General features: G+C 44.1%; 1 protein-coding gene across 7 annotated transcripts in view; it reads left to right on the top strand.

Annotated features, from left to right (window-relative positions):
• SYK (spleen associated tyrosine kinase) overlaps nucleotides 1–22,048 on the top strand; it is a 164,427-nt gene that overhangs the window by 51,523 nt on the left and 90,856 nt on the right. For all 7 annotated transcript variants that reach the window (XM_040354927.1, XM_040354944.1, XM_040354909.1 and 4 more), the window contains exons 3-4: nucleotides 6,243–6,693; nucleotides 20,441–20,601. In XM_040354927.1, coding sequence (XP_040210861.1) covers nucleotides 6,292–6,693; nucleotides 20,441–20,601 — 563 coding nt within the window. In that variant the 5' untranslated portion in view covers nucleotides 6,243–6,291. The remainder of the gene's footprint in view (nucleotides 1–6,242; nucleotides 6,694–20,440; nucleotides 20,602–22,048) is intronic.

The raw sequence follows: 22,048 nt of genomic DNA, 5'->3' as shown, positions 1-22,048 counted from the left end.
GGTCCCTTGTTCGTCTACGCGTTTCGCTGTATCTTGATGATCAAATCATCAAGATACAGCATCGGGTGGCCAATAACGCCAAACAGGCTAATAACACAGACTTTGGTCCGTATAGGAAATAGATGCAGTCTACAGGGTTTTGTGAGTAGATGTGTAAAGTGTGACCCCCCGGGAGACAGCTTCACGCTTCACACTTTACATGTCTACTCACAAAACCCTGTAGACTGCATCTATTTCCTATGCGGACCAAAATCTGTGTTATTAGCCTGTTTGGCGTTATTGGCCACCCGATGCTGTATCTCGATAATTTAATGACCAGATAAGCTTTTGTGTTGGACATCCTCCCCCGTCAAGCGCTCTTTGTCACTGACTAAAATTATGGATTTTGTATGCGTGCAGCGTCTCCCGTTTATTGGATAATCCCTACCAAGGGAATTCGTCTGCCCTATATAAAATATATAGAATATATACTCTTTTTCACCAACTTGCAGAGCCTGTGATATATCTTCATATATTATTCCCACTATATCTCCTATGGAACCTTTTCTGCCTCCATAGAGCCTCTGACATTTGGATACATGTACCCATACCAGATTTTGTCCACTTTAACCACTTGCCTACTGGGCACTTTCACCCCCTTCCTGCCCAGACCAATTTTCAGCTTTCAGCGCTGTCACACTTTGAATGACAATTGCGCGGTCATGCAACACGGTACCCAAATGAAATTTTTATCATTTTTTTTCCCACAAATAGAGCTCTCTTTTGGTGGTATTTGATCACCTATGCGGTATTTATTTCTTGCGCTATAAACAAAAGAATAGGGACAAGTTTAAAAAAAAAACACAATATTTTTTATTTTTAGCTATAATAAATATCCATTTTTTTTAAAGCAAATTTTTTCCACAGTTTAGGCCGAAACGTATTCTTCTACATAATTTTGGTAAAAAAAAAATCGCAATAAGTGTATATTGATTGGTTTGCGTAAATTTTATAGCGTCTACAAAATTGGGGATAGATCGATAGCTTTTTTATTATTATGTTTTTTTTTACTAGTAATGGCGGCGATCTGATCGGACACTTTTGACACATTTTTGGGACCATTCACATTTATACAGCGATCCCTGCTATAAAATTGCATAGATTACTGTATAAATGTGATTGGCAGGGAAAGGGTTAACACTAGGGGGCGAGGAAGGGGTTAATGTATTCCCTAATTAGTGATTCTTACTGTGGGGGAGGGGAGTGACTGGGGGAGGTGAGCAATGGTTGTCCCTATATACAAGGGACACACCATCAGTCTCCTCTCTCTGACAGGACGTAAATCTGTGTGTTTACACACACAGATCCACTTTACTGCTCAGTTACTGAGCAATCGTGGGTTGCCCGGCGGCCATCACGGCCACCGGGCATGCGCACCGGGTCCTCAGTGACGCGCCCCCTAGTGGTTTTTAAAGGCGCAACATCATATGATGTCCACCCAGGATAACAGAGTCTTCCTCCCGCCGTTTTTTGACGGCGGGTGGTTGACAAGTGGTTAAGATAGTGAGATTTGTTCTCTGTTTTGTACTCTCTTGTTGTCCGTCCTGAAGAAGCCTCACAGCGAAACTCGTAGACGCACAAGGCACCCGACTCATACTTTTGAATATCTTGTATGTTTTTTTATTCTTGAACATTGTAAAAAAAAAAAATTTTTTGGAAAACATTTTTTTGTATTTTTGGAACAAATATTTCTGGTCAAAATTCTATTGTTTAAAAGTCAACCCGCGCAATAGGGTCTGTAGTCAGCGGATCCCATCATCTGCTGCGCCTACTACGCCGTCTCACCCCTTTTATCCCGAAAAGGACATTGCAGTCGTGGTGGAAACAATCATCAATTCCAGACTAGACTACGCAAATGCCAAATCACTCATCTGCAAGTTGTTCAAAACACGGCCGCTCAATTAGTGACTGGCAAAAAATCATGGGAATCAATCTCACCTTCACTGAGATCCCTTCATTGGTTGCCAGTAAAAGACAGAATCACTTTCAAGGCACTCTGCCTAACGCATAAGTGTATTCATGGAAACGCCCCCCAATATCTATGCAAAAAAAAAAAAAAGCCCATAACCCAAATCGCATTCTGCGATCCACAAATCAAAACCTACTCCAAATACCCAAAGCCAGATACAAGTCCAAAGGAGATCGAAGATTTGCAGTCCAAGGACCTCGGCTGTGGAATGCGCTACCAACTACCATCCGACTAGAGTCGGACCACTTGGCCTTCAGGAGAAAGATTAAAACCCATCTCTTCTGAGGTCAAGAGGTTGCCTTACCCATCGAATGGAAACAGCGCCCAGAGGCGATTCAGTTCGCATGTGTTGCGCTTTACAAGTTTTTCACTCACTCACTCACTCACTCACTCAAACATTCCCAAGCCCTTTTTAAAGGAATTTTTCCAGCACTGAGCACTTTAATCATCATCAACTGCACAAGGACTTTGCAATATAAAAAGGAACTATTTGTGGTGATCTTTTTTCTATCTAGAGTTATTGCATCACATTTATGTGCATATTCTGGACTTTATTTATTGCTTTTTTGCACTTTTGCATTTATTTGCACATTTTGAATTTTGCACACACTTTTTGCTTTTTTTACACTGAATTTATGATTCTGTATATATTTTTTCACATTATTTACTGGGAGCAGTATTATATGTGAGCAGTATTATCAATTTAGTGCTATTCCGAAAAATAAGGCAACAGAATCAAGTAAGATTTTTTTTTTTAAACTGGAAATTCCCCATAACTGTCCTTTAACAAAGAAATTATAGACACCAAAAAAAAAAAAAAAACATCTATAAGAGCAGTATCTTCCCAGAAGCAATGTTTAAACATTGACATGCAGTAGACAGGAAGTAGCTGCCAATGTCCTTTTTAGCAGCCCACACAACAGTAGAGTGCTGGTTTACATACTTCACAGCAGTGCTGTACAAGAAACCATGGCCACAGGAAATGGACTTATTACAGAATTGCTTTTTGTGGTTTGGTAACCTGTAGACCTAGACAGAAAGATGATTTCCCAATATGCTTCTCATCATGAGCATGTATACTGTACACTAAAATATAAAGTTGCATTACGTGCCTGTAAAAGAAAATATTTAAAGTGTACCCAAAGTAATTTTTTATAGTTTGCAAAGGAGAACTATAGCCAAAGCTCTTTTGGCTATACTTCTCCTATGCACCATAGGAGTGCAGAATAACTGCACTCCTGTGACCAGTTTTTAGACAACAGCGGGCCAAAGTACACTCCCTAAATGCAAGAGAAATGTGCTGCTGTGTAGAAAACTCTCGGGGGAGGCATGTTTTTGCATGCGTGGAACTGCATTGTGCCGCAGCATTAGGGCTCAAGTCCTGCGGGAACGCGTGGGAACGGAGTTCCTGCACTTTTTTCACAGCAGGAACTCAGTTCCCTTTGCAAGACTAGAGCAGCCGAGAGCAGCCGAGCCGCCTGAGCCAATCATTCACTAAGCGGCGATGCCCAGCTCAAGTCACTGTCAAGGGCAGGCGAACCTTAGTAATCCTTTATGTTACTGGCCGCTTCCTGTATATGGATTCATCAGGTAGTGTGTGGGTATTCCGTCACTTCCTCGATGCCGCAATGTCTCCTGGGAGCTTTTGTCATTGTTCCCAGGAGACATTGCGGAGGTCTGCCGCGATTTATCGCGTGATTTAGAAAGAACTTCCTTCTTTCTAAATCCCGCGATAACTCGCGCCCGACCTCCGCAATGTCTCCCGGGAACAATGACAAAAGCTCCCAGGAGACATTGCGGCATCGAGGAAGTGACGGAATACCCACACACTACCCGATGAATCCATATACAGGAAGCGGCCAGTAACATAAAAAAATACTATGGTTCAGTGGATCGAAAAAAAAAAACATGCGGTTTAGTAATTATGCATATGAGCGAATAATTTATTTTTTTTGCTGGGGGAGTTCATCTTGGGTGGGAGTTCCCACACTTTTTTCCCCAGGACTTGACCCCTGCGCAGCACCATGTGATTCCATGCGGTGCAATTTTCAAAAAGGGTCCTGGACTTCTTTCTTCGTGTTAATTCAGGTAGGGCAGCTTACTAAAATGATACTGTGAGCGTTTTCGTGAGTCAATAGTATGAACATTCTACTCTTTGTTTGAAATTACTCCTAAAAAAGTGCACTTCCTGGTATGTGAATGTGCCGAGGCACTCCTGTGCCCACAGCTTTATGGATGTATATCTGCAGTGTGCTATCTACAGCACTACTGCCTCTAACTGCTAGCCTCAAGAAACTTGGAGTTAGATTTGGTGATGTAATGGGGAAAAATCAGCTGCAGACAGATCACAGGTAATGCTGGTGACAAGTCCTTTGCCTCTACGACCTGCCTTTTTTGGGTAAACATTGTAGAATTCAGAAATATTATACAGTATAGCTATTGATTTAGCTTGTTTCCGATATCCCGGGCAACAGTAATGAAGAATGAACTTTAGAATCTGGGAGCATGGTATGTTAAAATACAATGTAAACATACATTGGGTGTCAGTGAGAAGAATGCCCCTTACATTGGTGATCACTGGTAACTTGTTAATTACTCAAGGAACCCTGTGGTTAAGCATGGCTGTCCTAGGCATGTCTGCAGTTTCTGGCCATCTCCTGTAACATGTCTGCAGTCTCTGACCATCTCTTGTATCCTGCCCGTAGTCTCTGACCATCTCTTGCATCCTGTCCGCAGTCTCTGACCATCTCCTGTATCCTGTCCACAGTCTCTTACTGACTCTTGTATCCTGTCTGCAGTCTCTGACCATCTCTTGTATCATGTCCACAGTTTCTGAGCAACTCCAGAGGTGGAGCTCTAATAAGGAACAGGTGGAGCCAAAAGTAAGGGGTGGGGTTTACAGATGAATATGTGGATCTTAAACATGAATGTGTGGGGCAAAATTACATGGGGAGGATGCCAGGTTTTAGTCTTGCTAGAGCAGCACAAAACTAAAATACAACACTGGCTGTGGCATGTAAGAAGCCATCTGCATCACTAATTAACACATATAGCATAACTAATAATTTCATAGCAGGCATCAGTGATGGAGACTGCACGTTTATCATCTGTGGTCATACTAGGTTTCCATGGATCATCATGACACTACTGCAGATCACATGTTTTTTAGCATTACATTTCCAGTCAAGTTGTGAGCATGTTTGCCTCTATCTTCTTCTTAGACTGAGGCACTAAATCTCACTTGTATAAACAACCAGTACAGAGCTCAAGGGAAAATATGTAAAAAATAAAATAAAAATATGTCTCTGTGAGGGGATAAAAACAAAATCATAAATAACATAGAAATGCTGAAACTCAATAATATACAAGTCTCATGATAAGCAGCATAATAATAATCATATCAAAATAAATCATACATTTGTAAGTAACAAATAAGGTGACATTAAAGTTCAAATAATAATGATATACTGTAAATCAAAACTTATAAGTACATTCAGTGTCAGTGATAACCGAATGAGGAAACTCCATAAAAGTGTCCATCAGTTGAAATTCAGAAAGCCATAGGGAAAAAAGGCCCACATGCTGTAAAGAAACAGTGCTTCGTGGATAGTCAAGGTGACCCCTCTCATTGTCATGCAAGGCTTACCAGATTTCATGTGACCCTCACCAAGCACTTTTTATAAAACAGGGAGAAAGGATAATCTTCACACAATCAGTTACTTCATAATGCCAAAGATATTATAATAACCAAGCAAAACACTCCTCCACAGCTTGTTGAAAACTTCTCAGCACCACCAGTGGCTCTGGGATGAACAGAGGAGCACTGATCATTACCAGCTCTTCCTGGTTCTCCAGGTTCTTTCTTGCCAGCTGATGAAGTGAATTTTTTATTCGCATGAGCACAGAGTTTTTTTTTTTTTACTACATTCTACTTGGTTCGCTTTGTTCTTCTATATCTTTCAATCACCTACTGTCTTTCTGGTCAGCATGAAGCACAGTTCTTCCTGTCAGTGGTGTCAAAAAGCACACAAGTGTTAAGTGACAATAGCTGCTGCACTGTACAGTGCCTCAGAAGGAAAAATAAATCACTAGGAATATACAATATCAGTATTTTAAACATCATAGAAGTTTAAGAAGCAGAAAACAAACAGTAATCATCAAAATAGTATGTTTTAATATAATGTAATATTCCACCCTACACTGGTTTTAAATTTGTTCTTCTTTGATTGCACAGGTTGCTGGACACACTTGTTGCTATCAGGTTGTGAATATTGCTTGGTACTATGGCTGACGGTACAAATCAGTTACCCTACTTCTTTGGAAACATAACACGTGAAGAAGCTGAAGATTACCTAAAGCAAAATGGACTGAGTGATGGATTATATTTATTGCGTCAAAGCCGAAGCTATCTTGGAGGCTACGCTCTTTCAGTGGCCCATGGACGAAGGTATTACCACTATACAATTGAAAGAGAATTAAGTGGAACATATGCAATTTCTGGTGGCATTTCTCATAACTCTCCCATTGAGCTTATCAATTATCATGTTCATGAAAATAGTGGACTTGTCTGCTTGTTGAAGAAACCTTGCAGTCGCCCCCCTGGTGTTCAGCCCAAAATAGGACCCTTTGAAGACCTCAAAGAGAATCTCATCAGAGACTATGTGCGACAAACATGGAATTTACAGGTAAAGATCTATTTATACTCTTTCATTTATTATGCAGTATGAGGATTATGTAATATGAAGAGCAACAAACAATCTTGAGCAGTAACCCACAGCAACCAATTAAATGTTATTTTTTTTGTCATAGCTTTAACCAATCAGAACAAGGAAATATGGTTGTTTATATTTTCCTTTTGGTATTATTAGTTGCCTTAAAGGTATCTGGACATTTTAATTCTAATGCTGGATACACACGATCGTGATTTTCCGTCGGAAAAAACCTTGGATGGTTTTTCCAACAGAATTCCGCTCAAGCTTGGCTTGCATACACACGGTCACACAAAAGTTCTCTGAACTTTCGTCCATCAAGAACGCAGTGACGTACAACACTACGACGAGCCGAGAAAATTTAATTCAGTACTTCAGAGCATGTGGCAAATTGTTTCCTGAGCATGTATCAGAAATTTGCACGTCGGAATTGCTACAGACGATCGGATTTTCCGATAGGATTTTTTTCTGTCGGAAAATCTGAGAACCAGCTCTCAATCTTTTGTTGGCGGAAATTCCAACAGCAAAAGTCCGATGGAGCATACACACTGTCGGATTTTCCATTCAAAAGCTCACATCTGACTTTTGCTGACGGAATTTTCCGATCGTGTGTACGGGGCATTACGGTATATTATCTGCGCCTATTTCAAATAGCAACTTTTGTCATCTATTTGTGTTCTTTTTTTCTGATAGAGTAAAGAGGGCTAGAACCCCAATCAATTTATGATTGCTCTCTGTTGCTCCATTGGGAAAATGTTACTGCACTTCCTGTCCTGGTGACAGGGGATCAGTGAGACAGGAAGACATGAGAAAACCCACAATGGAGTAAAAAGTCCTGATAGTCTCTCAGCCTTTAGTACCAAGCTGTGTAAGCCACACAATCCTATATACTGTACTTCCATATAACACAAGCTACATGGTTCTACGTAATCCTAACCAATATGGCCATGTTACCTGAAATGTGCTATGTTAGCTAAGCCAGATATGCAGTATTAAACCCACAACAGTAAAATCAGACTGTATTATGTAGTACAGTAAAGCATGCTTGTTATACTCACTTTGGAACCTACAGTAAGGGGTTAATCCTGTGCATTGTGTTAAAAAGGCTGGTTGATCCTGTCTTTTCTGATCCTCCCCTTCCATAATCCCCAATCCATCTCCCGATAAGACAGAGCTTTGGGGGCACTCTGCACATGCTCAGTTCAGGTTGGTATTGCTAGAGAGTTTTTTTTTCTTGGGAGGGTTTGTGTGCTCTGCACAAGGCCAATCAGCACTGTTCAGACAGAGGGTCATGGGCCATGCAGCCTCATAGGACAGTCATTGCAGAATGAAAATACCTCCTACAAGCTTTAATTAGACACTGGTATAAGTCACAAGACTGCTATATACTGCTGATCAGAAAAGGTATTTAGCAGTTTAGATTTATGCCACGTACACACGATCGGTTCATCCGATGAAAACGGACCGATGGATTTTTTCATCAGATATCCGATGAAGCTGACTTTCATCAGTCTTGCCTACACACCATCAGTTAAAAATCTTTTCGTGTCAGAACGCGGTGACGTAAAACACTGCGACGTGCTGAGAAAAATTAAGTTCAATGCTTCCGAGCATGCGTCGACTTGATTCTGAGAATGCGTGGATTTTTAACTGATGGACTTGCCCACAGACGATCGGTTTTATAACCATCAGATAATTTTAAAACAGGTTCTCAGTTTTTTCACCGATGGGACAAAAAATGATGGGGCCCACACACGATCGGTTCGTCCGATGAAAGCGGTCCATCGGACCGTTTTCATCAGAAGAACCGATCGTGTGTACGCGGCATTAGTAAAAAATCTGCATTTCCATGTTCTGTGTACGGTGGGAGACGAGATATAGTGAATGCAGGGGTTTAGTAACTCTTTAAAGGTGAAGTACAGCCAAAGCTTGTTTGGCTGTACTTCTCCTATGGATCACAGGAGTGCAGTTCGTTTGCCACTCCTGTGACCCATTTTCAGCAGAGAGCAGGCTGACGTCCACTCTCTCTTGACTACACAGAAGTATGTCCATGCTCTGCGTCATCACGACCACGGAGTCTGAATCCGCCAGATCCATGGACCGACACCCAGCTCAGGCTCTCAGCAAGTCACTAAGAGCCAATGAGCGAGGAGGGGGCAGAGCAGAGAGCTGTTACTGACAGTCTACAGCTCTCTGCTCATGGAGCCCTAAGAACTGAGCAATCGGCGATGTTCGATCTCTCAATTTTCAGTGTAGAGGTGCCGGGGGACATCCACCTAGGCAAGTATGAATCCTAAAAAAAAACAAAAAGAACATTTTTCTCTTTTAAGCTGAACAATGCCATGTTGCATGACCAATGTCATGATTTATCAGCCACACTCTGCCATTTGCTGAAACCAAAATATTGTTAAATGGCCTAAAGAAGATAAGAGTCTTCCCAGGGTTACTAAAGCCTAAAGCAAGCTTACTCAGAACCCATTTGCTTCACTCCCTTCACCCATTGGTCAGATAGAATATTTTTATGCTTTTCTCCAAAAGCATCTTACACTGTTTGTTTTCTGTAAATTGGTTTATTGGAGAGTGTGCATGCGCGGGACTTCCGGGAAGACGGTGTGACCGGGAGCTCCAACCCACTCCGGCTTGCCGCATGTCGGGAGATCAAACCAAAAGGGAGGTGATCCGCCAGCTCAGCTTCGGTCAGCTTGTCCCATAGCCTTTCAAGATGGCGACTGCAGCTTCTCCATGCGGAAAACATGGGAGAAACAGATTTAATTGAATATCCTCCTCCAACACACCAGGCAATAAGCAACCTTCTAGCAACACCTGTGAGTACTCAGTACAGCCACGCTGTATCCCCAGCCTCCACTGAATCACTCCTGTGCAATGATGGAGGAACTTCTATACACTTCCATGATTATCACTCCCCTCGGTTAGACAGGCTCACAACATGATTCTCCTTTGCCTCAAGGCCACCTCCCAAACATGGCCCAGTTACTTAACAGATTCTCTGAAATGCTAGCTGCAGGACTGGCACATAATGCTACACAAATCACCTCCTCAATTAAAGCAGACCTGTACAGCCTGGGTATTCGGATGGGTGCCATTGAACAATCCGTAGACCACATTACTGCATGAGCTAACCAGAATATGTCCTGTATACAAACGCTTCAAGACCAATTTGACATCGCTCTTATCAAAATCGATGATTTTGAAAATAGGAGCAGGCGTTACAATTTACGTATCAGAAGATTACCTGAATCGGTTCTGGACGTCCAGAATCTTTTATAAAGGACTTCATAACTGACATCTCCAATCACAGTCTTGAACTAGACAGAGCCCACAGAGCACTACAACCTCCCCCCCCCCCCCCCGCCAAGATGGGCTGCCAAGGGACATAAAACCCCACTTTTATGCAGTGAAGGAAGAAATAATGAGGAAATCCAGGGACACTGATAATCTCACTATACAAGGACTTAAAGCTCAAATTTTTGCAAACCTGTCCCCACCACGATCCAGAGGCGAAGATCTCTCAAACCTCTCTTGGGGATCTTATCCCAAAAAGCGGTGAAATACCAGTGGTCCTTTCACTTGCGCATGTGGTTCCAGTACCGTAATAAATCTTATAGAATTACAAGCTTCCAGGAGGATGAAAGACTGTTCCTCCAGCTCGGATTTATCTCCCAAGAATTACCACTCCAACTAGCAACCAATCGTCCAAGCTCCTCCAAAGACTCCAGGAAGCAGTCTAACTCTAACTCCATCCCTTCGTGATTGGACCCTCTGCTGATGGACCCAATAGGGATCGTTGTTGGTACTTCCTTGGATGGTCAAACCTCGTGACGGTGTAGTGTACCTTCCTACACTTCCTCTGTACTCCTGTCTAGCCCATAGTGCAATTTCCTTTTTTCCTTACCCTGTCCCAGTAATCCCCAGTTTGCCCTCTTGAGTTAAGTTACTTCTACAAATTACATTTCATCTTTGTTGTTTTTTTGCCCTTTGGACACGCAGTGGCGACCAGGCTGATTGGTGCTGTTGGCTGTACTGTATAGCATTGCCCTGTGGGGTAACCCTCAGATGCCAAGTCCTCGTCTTCAGGTGTGGACTAATACACAGTACCCCCCTTTTTTTGTATTACATCCTTTCAAATGCATTTGTTTTGCATGGTCAGTTTATGTGCATCTTGATAACATGTTTTATCTATGGTTTACTTCTGTTTCCCCTATCCATATGTAGCACACCCCCCCTTGGGGACTGCTAAGAATTACCTGCTTATCTGCACGGCCATGACCAAGTAAACCTTCCAACCCACCTGATACTCTGGGTTTAGACACCATGTTAACACTATAAAGGAAGAATCAAAAAACTCAGTAGTATAAGGTTCTAAAAAATGTTACTTGAACCCAAATTGAACAAGATATTTCAGAAAAGGAAGGAATAGATCCACTGAGCTGGGATAACAGCACCAACTCAGCAAACAGATCTCTCCTCAAGACACAACAATGGTTAAACGATGTATAACGCTATATACACAAGTGTACACTATATTGTAACACCTTGGTTTGAGAGTAACTTGGTTTGAGAGCGCTTTGGAAGACAAGCAAAATTGCCTGCATACCCTGGATGCCTGCATACTTAGATGTGCCTTTTTTAATCATCAACCATGTGAGTTGCTAAATGTTGTACCTTCATTAAATGTAACCATATTGCTACACTTTGAGACACCTCTCTTCTCTTTTATACTCTGTAACTACTGCTGGCTTTTGCTTCTAATCCCCTTGTGGAGGCTTCCATTTGTGGATGGACATTTTATGATTACACAACATATCACATTGAAATAATCTTTTTATATGGATTATAAACTGAAGGCAGTGGCGGCTGGTGCTCAAATTTTTTGATGGGGCGCAAACAAACGAAAAAAAAACACATCAATTGCAGCCTCACTGTGCCCATCAAACGCAGCCACTGTGCCCATCAATTGCTGTCACTGTGCCCATCAAACGCAGCCACTGTGCCCATCATACGCAACCACTGTGCCCATCAAACACAGCCACTGTGCCTTAAAATTGTCGCCACTGTGCCATAAAATTGTCACCACTGTGCCATGCCATCAAACGCAGCCACTGTGCCCATCAATTGTCGCCACTGTGCCATGCCATCAAACGCATCCACTGTTCCATCAATTGTCGCCACTGTGCCCATCAATTGTCGCCACTGTACCATGCCATCAATTGTCGCCACTGTGCCATGCCATTGTCGCCACTGTGCCATGCCATTGTCGCCACTGTGCCCATCATTTGTCGCCACTGTGCCATACCAAATGCAGCCACTGTGCCATCAATTGTCGTCACTGTGCCATGCCATTGTCGCCACTGTGCCATGCGAAACGCAGCCACTGTGCCATCAATTGTCGCCACTGTGCCATCAATTGTTGCCACTGTGCCATCAATTGTTGCCACTGTGCCATGCCGTTGTCGCCACTGTGCCCATCAATTGTCGCCACTGTGCCATGCCAAACGCAGCCACTGTGCCATGCCATTGTCGCCACTGTGCCCATCAATTGTCACCACTGTGCCATGCCAAACGCAGCCACTGTGCCATGCCATTGTCACCACTGTGCCCATCAATTGTCGCCACTGTGCCATGCCATTGTCGCCACTGTGCCATGCCAAATGCAGCCATTGTGCTATGCCATTGTCGCCACTGTGCCCATCAATTGCCGCCAGTTTGTCCCGTAAAATGCTGCCAGATTGCCCCTTAAAATGCCGCCAGATTGCCCCAAAATACCGCCAGATTGCCCCCGCCCCCCCCCCCACCCGGCATTTACCATTCTCGGTCAGCCATCCTCCTCCACGATCCCTCAATGTCTTCTTCAGCCAATCAGGTTACAGGTAACCAGATCCGGATCCGGTGAACCTGATTGGTTGAGATGCGTGTCAGTGTTAACCAGGGAACGCACATCCCGTGCGTCCCCTGGTTAACTATTTTGAAGCCGATTACAGCCCAGGCAGCCCACAAAGCTGCCTGGGATGAGCAGTCTTTCAGGCACAGATACCAAATCCAGTGAAATAGTGACAAACAGTGCAGTGTTTTTTTGTGATATATACAAGTCTATATAAAGGTGCTGTACTGTGTTCCAAAAAAACAAGGAACAAAAAGCTAGCCGTGTCTCGGCATTAACTATACAATATTTACAGATCCTAATTACCAGGCCGAGTAAGCCTATAGCTTGTCAGCTTCCACATACACAGCTTAAAAGAGAAGTATGTTTTTTTTAAATTTCCTATCCATACTTACCTCTGTGAATGCAGCATCAGACTGATGCCGCAGCTGTGCCCTGGAAACTCTGCACTAAGAACCGAGCCACTGAACACCGCCGATGGCTCGGTTCGCACTCCTTCCCGAGCAGAGCGATGCTGACTGTCAGTCAGCATCGCTTCTGCTCTACTTTTCAGCGTTCATTGGAGGGGCGGGGAGAGGCTGTCTCAGCGGCTCGCTGAGATGCTGGACTGCCATCAATCTGGGCAGCTGGAGGATCCAGACATGGAAGTCGGGATGACGTGCTGCCCAGACTGATGGAAGTGACGTCGGTGGAGAGCGGACTTCAGACCGCTCTCCCCTGAAAACGGGCCACAGGAGTGCAAAATGAATTGCACTCCTGTGACCCATAGGAGAAGCTCAGCCTAAAAAGCTCAGGCTGGACTTCTACTTTAATAGTTTATACCAACCTGTTGCACTCCTAGACAGAAGTTGTCTAAGGTTCCCAAGCCAAGAGCACTGGCTGTCTGTCTCAAGTGAGTTTAAATTAGCCTGGGGGAGAGGACCAAGACCCGAACTGGATCATGGATCAGAGATCCCTGAATGTGTATAAGAGGAGCCTGGGAGACTTATAAACCCGAACAGGACTTTCCCCAGCTCTCTCTGGGACGCTCTGCTACATATCCTCCCCCCTTGTTTCAACCCCAGGGTTCATCCTCCTATTTAGTCTTCTTCTTTTGGGCCATCCATTTCAGGGGAGCATGGTCAGTTATTAAATCAAACTGGCGCCCTAACAAATAGTACCTTAGCGCATCTACGGCCCACTTTATGGCTAAACATTCCTTTTCAATGACTGCATTGTGTGTACCTGTGACAATACCACCTCGATACCTACATTTTGGTCTGAACCAAAAAGTCTTTGAAAAAATATTGGCTGTGCACAAAGAGCCTTTTCAGGACTTGGAAATATTCCTCTGCTACTGGGGACCATTTCACCATTACAGGGTATTTCCCTTTCGTAAGGTCTGTCAGTGTGGCAGCTACAAATGCAAAATTCGGGATAAACCTTTTATAATACCCCACAATCCCAAGAGAGGCCCTGACCTGCTTCTTGTTTGCAGGACCTGGCCACTCCTGGATGACTTCCAATTTATTCACTTGTGGTTTAACCACTTGCCGCCCGCCAATGACATATTGACGTCGGCAAAGTGGTTGTAGAATCCTGACTGGACGTCATATGACGTCCTCAGGATTTTGAGCCGCTGCGCGCCCCCGGGGGCGCGCATCGCGGCGATCGTTGTTGCAGGGTGTCAGTCTGACACCCCGCAACACCGATCAAGGTAATGGATGCAAAAAAAAAAAGGTATGCCACCCTAGACCACCAGGGATGAGAAGGACACAAAAAATGGATGCCAATCAGTGCCGCAATGGATGCCAATCAGTGCCCACAATGGGCATCACTGATTGGCAGGCATTGTTTGGCACTGATTGGCATCCATTAGTACAACACATATGATAGCGCCCATCTATGCCCATCCATGCCGCCTATCAGTGCCCATCCATGCCGCCTATCAGTGCCCATCCATGCTGCCTATCAGTGCCCATCCATGCCACCTATCAGTGCCCATCCGTGCCGCCTATCCGTGCCCATCCGTGCTGCCTATCTGTGCCCATCCGTGCCGCCTATCCATGCCATCTATCTGTGCTTATCTGTGCCACCTATCCGTGCCCATCCCTGCCGCCTATTTATGCCCATCCATGCCGCCTATCCGTGCCGCCTATCAGTGCCCATCCGTGCCGCCCATCAGTGCCGCATATTAGTGCCCATCAATGCAACCACATCAGTGCCACCTCATCGGTGCCCATCAGTGCCACCTTATCAGTGCCCATCAGTGCAGTACCATCAGTGCCCATCAGTGAAGGAGAAAACGTACTTATTTACAATGTTTTATAACAGAAACAAAAAAAATTTGGTCATTTTTTTATTTTTTTTGCAGGAAATAAATATCCCAAATACCAAATACCAAATACCACAAAAAGAAAGCTCTATTTGTGGGTACAAAATGATAAAAAATTTGTTTGGGTACAGTGTTGTATGACCGCGCAATTGTCATTCAAAGTGCAACAGTGCTGAAAGCTAAAAATTGGTCTGAGCGGGAAGGTGTATAAGTGCCCTGTATGAAAGTGGTTAATGACTCCATGGCCAATAGTGTAGCCCAAATACCTGGCTTCCTCTAAACCAATGCCACATTTTTTTGGATTCGCCGTAAAACCTATTTTAAAGAGGGAATCATCAAGACACGGGGCAAGTGAGACTCCCAGTCAGTGCTATGTACCACTATATCATCCAGATAGGCTGCTGCATACTGTCAGTGAGGTCTTAGGGTCCTGTACGTGGCCCTCTGAAATGTTGCAGGGGCATTTTGCAACCCAAAACGGCATTTTCTTATACTGAAATTAACCCTCTGGCATCACAAACGCAGTCTTTTCTTTGGTGCTACCATTTAGGGGTATTTGCCAAAAACCTTTTGTCAAGTCCAAAGTGGTCATATAGCGGGCTTTGCCAAGTCGGTCTATAAGTTCGTCTACCCTGAACATTGGGTATGTGTCAAACATTGTCACATTGTCTTAAGCTTCCTGAAATCATTACAGAACCTCCAAGTGCCACTAGTGGGACTAAAACGATGGGGCTAGACCAGTCACTATTGGATTCCTCAATGACATCTAGATCCAACATCCTTTTTAACTTCATCACTGATGTTCTTTCTTCTAGCTCCGGGAATTCGGTACAGTTTGAGCTTGACACGGACCCCAGGTTCAATAACAATATCATGCTGAACTGCTGAAGTTGTGTCAGGTAACTAAAAATGTCTCTCTATTCCTTACCAGGAACTCTATAGCTTCCTGTTTTTGGGAATACGACAGGATGTCTGTAATCGTGACCTCAGGGATCAGAGGGGACTCAGCACCCTTAGGCTTCACCGAGAGGGACCTTGCCGTTAATGTCAGTCTATCCTTCCAGGGCTTTAACAGGTTTATGTGGTAAATCTGTTCGAGCTTCCTTTTACCTGGTTGATATTAGGGGTGCAACGGATCAAAAAACTCACGGATCGGATCCTTCCTCGGATCAGAGTCACGGATCGGATCATTTTTCGGATCAGAAAAAAAAAGACTAATCTTGTTACACCCACCTGAGTTTTATATTTCACAGTTGTTTTCAACACAAAACAGAGCTTATGTGCTTAAATACAGTATATGTAAATCTGACGGACGGTTTACGTGTTAAATTTTAAAAGCCGCAGCAAACCTGCTGACCTTACATGCTTGCTAATGTGAAAGGACACCTCTGATTTTCACATTTAACTAAATGTGCAATGTGAAAATCAGAGGTGTTCTGTCACATTAGCAAGCATGTAAGGTTTGCTGCTGCTTTTAAAATTTAACATGTAAATAGTCCGTTGGATTTCTAAATACTGTATTTAAACATATAAGCTCCGTTTTGTGTTGAAAATAACTGTGAAATCTAAAACTCTGTTGGGTGAAACAAGATGTCCGCTTGCCCCCTTCTCACTATCATTACTGTGCAGGAGTGTGGGGTGGAGCAAGATAGCGGCGCCGAAACGTCACTTCCTGACGAGACAGCCGCCGCCGGGTGTACCAAGATGGCCGCCGCTCCAGAGCTAGGCTGGAGCCAGGGACTTTCCTATGGCCGAGGCTGCGGAGCGCTCCGCGGATCGCGTGGTGTGCCGATCCAAACAGGGTGACCCGTTCGGATCACGGATCGGTGACGCTCCGTTGCACCACTAGTTGATATACTTTGTAATTGACCTCCCCAACTTTTTCAATTACTTTGAAGGGACCCTGCCACTTAGCCAGGAACTAACACCAGGACCCTCTCACCAGGTGAGAAAACACAGAGTTGGGCCTCCCTGTTGTATATTCTCTATTGGGCTGCTTAGGCCTGCAGTTAGTGTTCTTTTACCATTGACATGATTGCTGCAATCCTGTCCTGCATTTGAGTGATATGCTCAATTACATTTTTGCGGGGCATCTGCTTCCCCTCCCAGGTTTCCTTGGCTATGTCTAAGATTCCCAGAGGGTGTCTCCCATAAAGCAACTCAAATTGAGAGTACCCCGTAGAGACTGGGGAACCCCCCTGATGGCAAACATCAAGTATGGAATCAGGAAGTCTCAGTTTTTCCCATCTTTGTCAACAACCTTTTTTAACATGCTCTTTAATGTTTTATTGAAGCATTCCACCAAACCATCAATTTGAGGATGGTACACTGAGGTTCGCAATTGTGTCACCTTAAATAACTTGCATAACTCCCTAGTTACTTGTGACATAAATGGGGTGCCCTGATCTGTAATGAGACTTCCTTAGGGATCCCAACCCAACTGAACACCATGAACAGCTCTTTGGTAATGTTCTCAGCAGATGCAGTGCATAAGGGAACTGCCTCGGGATAACGGGTAGCGTAATCCATAATTAAAGAAAATGCTCATGACCCCGGGCAGACTTAGGGAGTGGTTCCACCAGGTTCATGGCAATCCTCTCAAAGGGCACTTCAATAATGGGTAAGGGCACTAAAGGACTTCAGAAGTGGGGTAGTGGGGCTGGCATTTGACACACAGGACAGGATTGACAATAATTCTCAATATCTTTCTGTATCCTGGGCCAGTAAAACCTGTGCAACACTCTTTCTGTCGTTTTCTCAATCCCTAAATTACCTCCTAGCAAGTGCCCATGGGCAGGTTCCAACACCACCCATCTGTATGGCTTAGGGATCACCAACTGTTCAACAATTTCATCATTCTTTTTACATACACAATAAATCCTCATTGCTGCTGAAATAAGAAAAACAGGGCCTGTCCCGTGGTTCGACAGGTACATCATTAATTACTTCTACATTTTCCCAGGCCCTGGCAAGGGTACCAAAGATTTCCTTTTGCACATTAAGGTCAGCAAACTCTAATGTAGTCTCAGAGTCAGCAGACCTTCACAGGCTCCTACAGTTCCCCCTCCATAACCAAGAAGGGAAAACCTAGAGAACCCTGAGATGAGTCCCCTGAACCCACATTGTCGGACAGGAGTTCTGGCTCGGCCACTGAGCCAGTTACTGCGACTGGCCGGGATAATCTCACAGTTCCCAAAACTTATGGAAATTCCTACAAATAATGGCCTTGTGTACAAGTGGGGCACAAGTCCGACCGGATGGGTCACGTACCTAAGTCAGTTTTAAAGTTAGCAGTGGCTATAGCATTCTCCCGAGTATCCCCATGTACACAGATCACAGCGACTTTTTTAGCATGAAAATTTACAATTTAACCATCTCAGCTTTAACCAAAGTCACTAGACTTCTAGAGTCCAGCAATGCCATAATAGGCTTATAATTCACAGTCATTTGGCACATGTGTTTTCCTACACTTGGCACTGCAGCGCATGAAACAGCAACATAGACTGCTTTCTATAACATACATCACACTGCATGGGTTCATCTGTCAATGGACAGTTTGCTGCCACATGTCCCAGTCCATGGCAACGGAAACACCTGATGTGCTCCAGTTTGGTTTGCTGACAGGCAGTGGCTTCCCTTGTTTGGGATGCCAAACTTCAGTCCTGGTAACAAAAATGCTCCCCCCTATCTCTCTGCCATGCTTACCACCCACTTCCCCTGGAACAGTCTTACCTGTTGTCTGGGGAGACCGTGGCTTTGGGTGGAAAGTCTGTGCGGCTGTAGGGGTGGTGACCAGGCTCTCTGCAGCAAAGTATCTCTCCACAAGTTCCACCAAGTTGTTTGCCGACTTGGGGTCTCCTTGACTTACCCACTTCTGCAGGGGAACTGGTAGTGACCTCAGGAATCGATCCATGGCCACACGCTCCATTATTTGTGGCCCAGACAGGGAATCTGGTTGTAATGATTTCCACACCAGGTGGATTAGTTCAAACATCTGCGTACTTGGGGGCCTTTCATCTTGGAAGAACTAGCTGTGGACCCGATGTGCGCGAAGTGCCAAGGTGACACCTAGTCGCGACAATATTTCCTGCTTGACCTTTTCATAGTCTTCTGCTTCTGCCGACTCCAGATCATAGTAGGCCTTCTGCGACTCTCCAGAAAGCAAGGGAGCAACCAGTCCTGCCCACTGGGTTTTAGGCCAACCTTCCCTCTCAGCCTCTGGATCATTATCTGCAGTCATCTTGGAAAGAAATCAACCCCCATGGATGACTGAGGGCTTGTCTCATCATTAATTTTAGAAGGTGACCACTGTGCTAGCGTCTCCACAACCTTCGTCAAGGTTTTTCTATCCGCTTTTGTTCAAACAGCCTCTGCAATTGCTCCTGTATAATAGCGTTAGTTGGCTGTTGTGCAGCGTTGGATAACACCATTTGTTTGAGGATTTCCTCCATGTTTAGTCACTTTAGGTACTGGCCCTTTAAGTAGTAACTTACTACTGCTGGTCGCAGCCTCCACCATATGTAACCATATGTAACCTGGGGGACAGGCAGCAGGTACAAAGCTCCCTGGGATGAGCAGATACCAAATCCAGTGAGGTAGTGACAAACAGTGCAATGTTTATTTGTGATACATACAAGTCTATATACAGGTGCTGTACGGTGTTCCAAAAAAAACAAAAATAGCCAAACAAAAACCTAGCCGTGTCTCAGCACTAACTATACAATATTTACAGATCCTAACTACTAGGCTGAGCAAGCCTGCAGCTTGTCAGCTTCCAAATACACAGCTTATTAGCTTTTACCAACCTGTTGCTCTCCTAGACAGAAGTTGTCTGAGGTTCCCAGGCCAAGAGCACTGGCTGACCGCGCTGTAACTGTCATTTAGCTAGCATGGTCAGAAAGTGGTTCAATTTTGGATAGAGCAAGGGAGGGTTATAACCCCTGTCGTTTTTTTTTTATTATTATTTTTTTTGCTATCTATGTCCTATTGGGGAGATTTCCCCTCACTTTCTGTCCCATAACCAAACAGGAATTGAGAGGAAATCGCTCCAAATTGAAAGAATCACCAGAGTCACCAGAAATACTGTTCCCATTCGAAGATTTCCCCTCTATGACTGTTTTGGTGCCAATCCAAAATTTGGGATTTTCTTTTAATTTCACTTTTGATGATAATGGTAAAAAGAACAAATAGAGGATGAATCTCCCTAATGGGGGAACAGACAGTAATAAAAAACTGTCAGGGGTTCTACTCCATCTCCACTCTATGCAGAACAAAAAAAAAAAAAAACGTTTTGTTTTAGTTACATTTTAAGCAAAAAATACAATATAACATCATTAAATAAAACATAAATTGTTGCCTTTTTTTTGGTGCATGAGAATGTTACCTCTTCTTCATTTCAGAAGGTTATAAGTTATGCTTGTATAATTTTATACAGTATATAAGCAATATTTTTTGAAAAAATATGTATGTAAAAGGAACTCCTTTTATTGTTTCTTTGTATTTACTTATAGGGTGAAGCACTTGAACTAGCCATTATTAGCCAAAAACCTCAGCTAGAAAAGCTAATTGCCACAACTGCTCATGAACGAATGCCTTGGTTCCACGGAACTATCTCACGTGAGGAATCTGAACAGCTACTGCTCAATGGAGTAAAGACAAATGGAACCTTTTTGTAAGTAGTGATCTGCTCTACATTCATATTGAAAAGTTTTAATAAATGATACCAATTGTTGTGTGAAGGAATTCTCATCTTTCTTTAACACCCATGGTTGATATAAAATGCATAGGTCATGTGATGAAGACACGATACCCATTGTATGTGTTGATGGGCTGTAAGCCATATGTTTAGTAAGCATCTCTTTAACCAGACTTTGTATACACGTTTCCATGTCCATCTCAAGGACGAATGGAGGTGTTATCTACTAGTGTGTTTATTAATATTGTAAGAATTACAGCTTTGTTTATCATAGAGAAGTCTTGAACTTGTCACACAATTGGTAGCATTTGCAGACGTTTTATTTTCCCTTCTGAAATACAGCATCAGCACATTTCCCTAGTAACTTCAGTAGAAAAACATTGTGATATCCACTTTAAACACTTAAAGCATGGGGGTGAAGAGTGGGATTGGTAATAAAGTTAGCAGTTCCTCCGCCCAGAACAGGACCTCTGTGAACAGAGTAGATTCCTTTTCTGGGACATTAACCAGTAACCTAATCTATGTAATTGTTCAGAGAAGAACTGCTGCAGCCAGCATGTAAAATTAACCTTAAATATATAGATGCACACCATTTTGGGAATAACTTTTATATAATAAAAGAACAATAATTGTACATTCATCCAATGTACAAACAGGTAATATCAGCAGAGGGCCCAACATAAGTCCTGGTGGAATGTGCACATAACCCAAGGTATAATGTATATGTTATGTACTGGAACGTACCTTGTAGCCAGAGCCTAGTGTGCAGGAGGAGGCCTCTCTTACAGCCCCGGCTCTGGAGCTGCTGGAGTTGGGACAGCAAGCTCGGGAGCACGGCGAGGTAGGAGTGCCTGGTGATGATAGCAGCTCGGCACGGTTGGTGGTCCTTCGGGACGGTGGTTGCAGGAGACAGTGTCTCTGGAGCTGGGACAGGCACTGGATAGCAGAAGCTGGTGAAGCAAACCGGGTAAGCAGATAATCAGGTGGGTTAAGCAAGCGTAGTCAGATTCAGGCACAGGGTCTGGTAACAGTGGGCAGGAGAGCAGAGCGGAGTCAGAGCAAGCCAGGGGTCGGAGTGGAGAGGGTCGGATGGTCAGACGGAGCCGGGTCGGTTTGAGGTAACAGGTTACAACAGGTCACAGATTTCACTGATACAACGCTGCAGATCAGACAGCAAAGTGTCACTGCAGCTGCTAGCTTTTTAAAGGCTGAGTGGCGCCAATCGCGCATCAACGAGCACGTGCGCGTTCCCGCCATCGTGCACGTGCGCGTGTAGTAGGCACATGCTCGCGCATACGCGCGCGCACATTTGGCGCGCATATGCGCGCATTTGGCACATATCCGTGTGCATGTGAGGCGCGCCTGCGCACATGAATAGGTGACTGGTTTTGATTCTGACCATTAGTATGTGTGCGCATGCGTG

Source organism: Rana temporaria, chromosome 1, assembly GCF_905171775.1.
Source record: "Rana temporaria chromosome 1, aRanTem1.1, whole genome shotgun sequence".
Taxonomy (NCBI): domain Eukaryota; kingdom Metazoa; phylum Chordata; class Amphibia; order Anura; family Ranidae; genus Rana; species Rana temporaria.
This window is presented reverse-complemented; position numbering and strand designations above follow the sequence as displayed.